The sequence below is a fragment of the Chrysochloris asiatica genome, unplaced genomic scaffold (genome assembly GCF_000296735.1).
Source record: "Chrysochloris asiatica unplaced genomic scaffold, ChrAsi1.0 scaffold00081, whole genome shotgun sequence".
In the NCBI taxonomy this organism is placed as follows: domain Eukaryota; kingdom Metazoa; phylum Chordata; class Mammalia; order Afrosoricida; family Chrysochloridae; genus Chrysochloris; species Chrysochloris asiatica.
In genome coordinates, this window is record NW_006408599.1 from 793,220 (window position 1) to 799,219 (window position 6,000).

General features: G+C 43.9%; 1 protein-coding gene across 1 annotated transcript in view; it reads right to left on the reverse strand.

Annotated features, from left to right (window-relative positions):
• Positions 1-6,000, reverse strand: part of MORN5 (MORN repeat containing 5) — a 37,887-nt gene that overhangs the window by 25,961 nt on the left and 5,926 nt on the right. Inside the window, exon 3 of the mRNA XM_006865719.1 lies at positions 3,327-3,458. Within this exon, the coding sequence (XP_006865781.1) occupies positions 3,327-3,458 (132 nt within the window). The remainder of the gene's footprint in view (positions 1-3,326; positions 3,459-6,000) is intronic.

Genomic DNA, 6,000 nt, shown 5'->3' on the forward strand with positions numbered 1-6,000 from the left:
CAGGAGAATTGGGATGTGAGCATGTACCATGTTTTTCCAGTAGTGCCTAGTATGTTGTTGTTAAGTGCTGTCAAGTCGATTCCAACCCATAGTGACCCTGTATAGGGTTTCCAAGGAGCACCTGGTGAGCTTGAACCACCAGCCTTACAGTTCAAACGACTTTGCAGTCTGAAGCATTAGCCCACAGCGCCACATCAGGACTCCAGTGCCTAGTATAGGCTGGTGGTATCTCAGCTTCAGGATGAAAGAGCAGCTGACCAATTCCCTTTATTCTTGTTCCAGCCCCCAAATCAACTTTCTGACCATCATTGACTTAACAAAGAAAGCAAGGGACATGCAGTCTGGTCTAACAGGGAGTTTCTCATTATAGAACAGGATTTCTTTCGCTCTTTTATAAACTTTTTTAAATTGTGAATTGAGTGAATGTTTATAGAATAGATCATCAATTTCACATTCAACAAACCAGGCACTTTGTTTCTTCTCAAGGATTGTAATTCCCCTCAATGAAACATCACTTTACCCACTTCCTCCCTGTCATTCGTATTTCTATTCCTCCATCTCTCCACACCCTTCTGAAATTTGTCCTTGTGTAAACGCTGCCCTTTCGATATTGAATGGTTGACCAGTCCATGGTGTGTACCTCACCAGTGTTGTTGTTCCCCTGTACACAAATCTACTGTTTGGTTGAAAACTGAGCCACAAAGATGAGTTCAGTTTCAGACCTGAAATGTGACCAAGGGCCACAGTTTCAAAGTTCCTCCAGTCTTTTTCTGACCAGCAAACTTAGTCTTTTTTATAATTTTGAGTTTCGTTTTATATTTTCTCCCACTTTATCCAGGACCTTCTAATGTGATCCCTTGCAAAGCAATTGGTAGCAGTAGCTGGGTACCATCTAGTTCTTCTGGTCTCAGTGTTGTGGAGATTGATGTTCACATGTTCCGTTAGTGCATTAGTCTGTTTGCAAAAATCTAAGATGCAACTATTGGTGCCATAGGGAGAGACCAATAGTTGCATCTTAGATGATCACTCATGAGCTTTTCTTTTGAGTTGGTACAAAGTTTACTAGGTTATATATACAACAAGGCTCACAAAAGCAATGGAAAATTCCAGGGATGGCATTGTTGGTTGGTTGGTTCCTTTTACCCCAATGGAGACAAGACATTTCCCTCAGGATTGCCAACTCCCCCAACAAGACAAATAAAATGCAAGACTGTCACTATAGTGCTATGACTGACACATAATTTGGTACCATTGACATGTCCTGCTGGGGACTTGGGACACTACAAAGCAGTCAGCGGGCAATGGGATGGAAGAAAGCCATGAATGCTACATCCCACACTCTTCAGGTGGCAGCCCTGGGAGGTGGAGTCCCAGCAGTGTCTGCTGGGGACAACACAATTCACAAAGGGGATGTATCCCCAAGGATTGGTGGCAGTGGCTCCTAGGGCCTGTCCCAGGATGTGCCTTTTCATTTTGAACCAATAAATAACTCCCCTGGATGGATGCATAAGTTAGAAATGGGTGTCACTAGGCTTTACACTTGGGGAACACACGACCATGTGGAAATCAAATCATGCAGACTTGCAGGGCAGGTGAGGAGGGATCCGAGGTAACAGATACAGCAGCACATGCTCTATCTTGTACCCTACTTTATATGCCCTGAATTGGATTTTGGGTTCCTCCTGGCTGCGAAGGCAGTTTCCTGCACTGACACATCCCAGCACGATGTACTGGGAGAACCAGCAGGTTCTGCTCCAAGACAGACGTACTGGAAGAGCTGCAGACTGGGCATCTTGGGTGCTCAGCTACTCGGGGGCATTTCTCCTTGCAGCTATGTGCTAACGGCTGTGACAAGAGCAGTCCCTTGCCACTACCATCTCTGACAACAGGAAGGACAGACACATTAGCTGTGGTGACAGTTTCTTCATGATTGGTGCATACACGTGCTGTTAAGGTCCCAGTCACTACTCACCAAAGTAGGATATAGAACATTGTCTTTGTGGATTATGTTACACCAATTGACCCTGATGTCCCCCAAGACTGTAGTCCTGAGCCCCAGGCCCAGCAACTCATTCCTTCAAGGTGTCTAATGATGTCTAAGTTTTCATAATTTTGTCCCCTGTATTAGAGCAGGGTCTTTAGAGAAACTATCAGTCTCTGAAGCAAAGATTATGTGCAAAATGGTGTGTGTGTGTGTGTGTACATACCCAAGGATGTTTGTAGGTGTGAGGGCATTTTTCTAGGCAGATGGTTCATAGCTTTTCTTATTCCTAGTGGGATTGTGACTTCAGAAAGGAGAAAGATTAGGAATCACTGTGCTAAAGAAAAAAATATTCATGTTCTTATTTGTACATTGGCTTCCTGTGAGTTTGGTCATTCATTGTAAATCAGTCTTTCGCAGTCTGATCAGCCTTGGGTTCACTCACCAGTCTGAGGTTCGGGGCCGTCCAAGGTACTTCCATGGATGAGGGGCAATCAGTCTTGTTGGACTGCCTGGTCTCTTTCATGGCTAGGTCTCTGCATATACCGTCTCCTCTGTCAGGGAAATCCTCTCCCCTAGCTTGTGGCCATCTCTTAGTCATACTTCAGGCCTCACATTGGGTGTCATTTCTTCCTTGAAACCTTCTTTAACTTTACAATTCTGGATTAGGTAGCCCTTCTTTGTGCTCCTATAGTGCCATTCCCACTTTTCTGGGACTCCCATTTTTATTCCCTAGCTGGGACCATATATTTTTTTCTCTCAGGCTACTTAATGCTGATGTGGAGTCCTGGTGTGGCACTGTAGGATAAGCACTCCACAAGGTCGGTTTGAACTGCAAGGTCAGCAGTTCAAACTCATCAGCTGCTCCTCAGAAACCCTATACAGGGTCACTTTGGGTTCGGAATCAACTCGATGGCACTTAACAACAGTACTGATGCAATCAGCCATTTCTAGTAGTTGCCTGCTACCTGACAGAATATAAGCTCGCTGAGGAAGGGAGTTTGTGCTCACCTTTCCCCAGCTTTAATGCCAGCACCAGGCATAGTTTCTCTTAACACGTGGGTGCTAATTACAAAGTGTAGGAAAGAATGCCTGCAAAGTTGAAGTTTTTCATCCTTTCTCTCTGTGCTCTACCTGTGTGCAACCAGTTAGATCACTAATGTCATTTATCTTGCTCTGTGACTATGAGCGGACCTGCCAGCCACGACTGTCACTTTTTGCCTTTAGCAGCAAAAGTTTCTTTCTCACCAAAGATACCCATGTGAGTATGCACACATATGCACCAATCTATGTGTGGATGTTGAGAAGAGAAAACACATGTTGCAGAGAACTGGAATAAACCTACCTGCATTTCTCAGGAAGCGGTTCCTGTAGTCTCTGATCATCCTTGTGACTGGGTTATAGAACCCATCACCACAATCATAACAGTTCCTGGGGATTTTTCTAGGTGGGTCCATGTTGGTGAGTTGAGCGATACCTTGAAAGGACATAATGGACATTTACTTTACCACTCAGGTCAAATCCAAACCCAAGTCCCCCACCCAGAGTCCACTTTTGCTCATGTGACTCTTTAGCTCCACTGTTGGAACAAACATTCCCTATTCATGATACGAGGAATCCTGGTGTGGCACTGTGGGTTAATGGATTGGACTGCCAAGTTGGTTTGAATCACAAGGTTGGCAGTTCAAGCTCAACAGCTGCTCCTTGGAAACCCTATGCAGGGTTGCTGTGGATCAGCAACAACAACAAAATCCTGCTATGAAGGAGCCCTGGTAGCATAATGGGTTATGAGTTGGGCTGCTAACCAAAAAGTCAGCAGTTTGAATTTACCAGCCACTCTGTAGGAGAAAGATGAGGCTTTCTATTCCTGTAAAGATTTACAGCCTCGGAAACCCTATGCAGGGTTGCTATGGGTCGCAACTAAGTCCGTGGCACACCACCACCACCATTCAGGGTATGGAATCTTGGTGTGGCACTGTAGGATAAACACTTAACTGTTTACCACAAGGTCGGTGGTTCGAAAACCCTATACGGGGTTGCTATGAGTGAGAACCAACTCAACGGCATTTAACAACAACATTCAGGATAGAGTTAGGATTGGGCTGCTAACTGCAAGGCCAGTGATTAAAACCCATCAGCCACTCAATGGGTTACAAATGAGGCTGTCTGTTTCCATAAAAACACTTAGTCTCAAAAACTCTGAGGAGCAGTCTACTCTGTCCTATACTGGGTTGCTGAGCTGGAATCGATTTGATGGCTGTGGGTTTTGGTTATTCAGGATATAGAGTAAGAGCAGCATAAACAATGGTCCAAAGGAACTTTTTGAAAATGGTCCTGTGTTCAGGGTCTTGGGAACTAGATCACCTCGCTCTTGTTTTCTAGTGACACCATGACAAAGGGCATAGGTTCTGGAGCCAGAGAGACCCTGAGGAATACATTCAAGTCAGATCAGCTGTCCGCATAGGAGGGCTGATGCAAAAGAGAGACAGTATTCATGGCAAAGGCCAAAGGGCAAGAACCATGATGTCTCACTTAGAAAACTTGTAGAGCAGGGCATATATGAGAGAGGATGAGTAGGAAAGAAATGGGGACAGGTGGAAAAGGACCTAGTAATGAGGACCTTAAACGTCACCATAATTATAATAGCAGCTGCCATTATTGAGTGCTGATTGTGTTCTAAGCATTCTGCTAAGTGTTTGATGACTATAATTTCATTTCCTCATCAATCCTGTGGCCCCATTTTACAGGTAAGAAAACTGAGGTTCAAACAAATGAAGTACTTATCCATGGTCATCTAGTTAGGAAACAGCAGATCTAGAATTCAAGCCTAGCAGCCAACACTGTAACCAGAACTGACATCAGAGGAGGCCTGGGAATGGCCCCCAGGACCATGGGCATCTGACTACAGGAGAGAAAGAGGACTCTCTTTTTTAGGTCATGTCATGGTGTGCTGTGCATCTTAGAATGCTGTGGCTGAGGAAAGGTGGAAGGTTGGCAAAATTGGCACAGCAGGATAAGCACTCGACCTCAAGGTTGGTTTGAACTGCAAGGTCAGAGATTCAAACTCACCAGCCACTCCTCAGAAACCCTATACAGGGCTGCTATGAGTTGGAACTGAGTTGATGGCACTTAACAACAATGTGGGCAAAATACTGAATGATGAAGAAAGCATCAAAAGAAGATGGAAGGAACATACATTCATTGTACCAAAAAGAAATGGTCGCTGTTCAGCCATTTCAAGAGGTAGCATATGATCAAGAGCCAATGGTACTGAGAAAAAGTCCAAGGTGCACTGAAGGCATTGGCAAAAAACAGGGCACTGGGAATAGATGGAATACAAATGGCAATCTTTCAATAAACTGATGCAGCACTGGAGGCACTCGCTTATCTATGCCAAGAAATTTGGAAGACAGCTACCTGGTCAACTGATTGGAAGAGATCCATATTCATGCTCATTCCAAAGAAAAGGTGATCCAATGGGATGCAGAAATCATTGGTCAATAAATATCATTAATATCATATGAAAGTAAAATATTACTGAAGATAATTTTAAAATGGCTGCAACAGTACAGTGACAGGGAATTTCCAGAGATTCAAGTCAGATTCAGATGAGGACATGGAATATGAGGGGTATAACTGATGATGGATGGATCTTGGCTGAAAGCAGAGAATAATAGAAAGATGTTCACCTGTGCTTTAATGACTATACCAAGGCTTTGAACTGTGTGAATCATGACAAGCTATGGATAACACTGCAAAGAATGTGTATTCCAGAACACTTAATTGTGCTCATGCGTAATCTGTACATAGACCAAGAGGTACTTGTTCGAACAGAGCAAGAGGACACAGAATGGTTTAAAATTAGGAAAGATGTGATCCAGGGCTATATTATTTTACCACACTTATTAAATCTGTGTGCTGAACAAATAATCTGAGAAACTGGATTATACGAAGAACAATGTGACATCAAGATTGGAGGAAGATCCATTAACAACCTGCAATATGCAGATGATAATGAA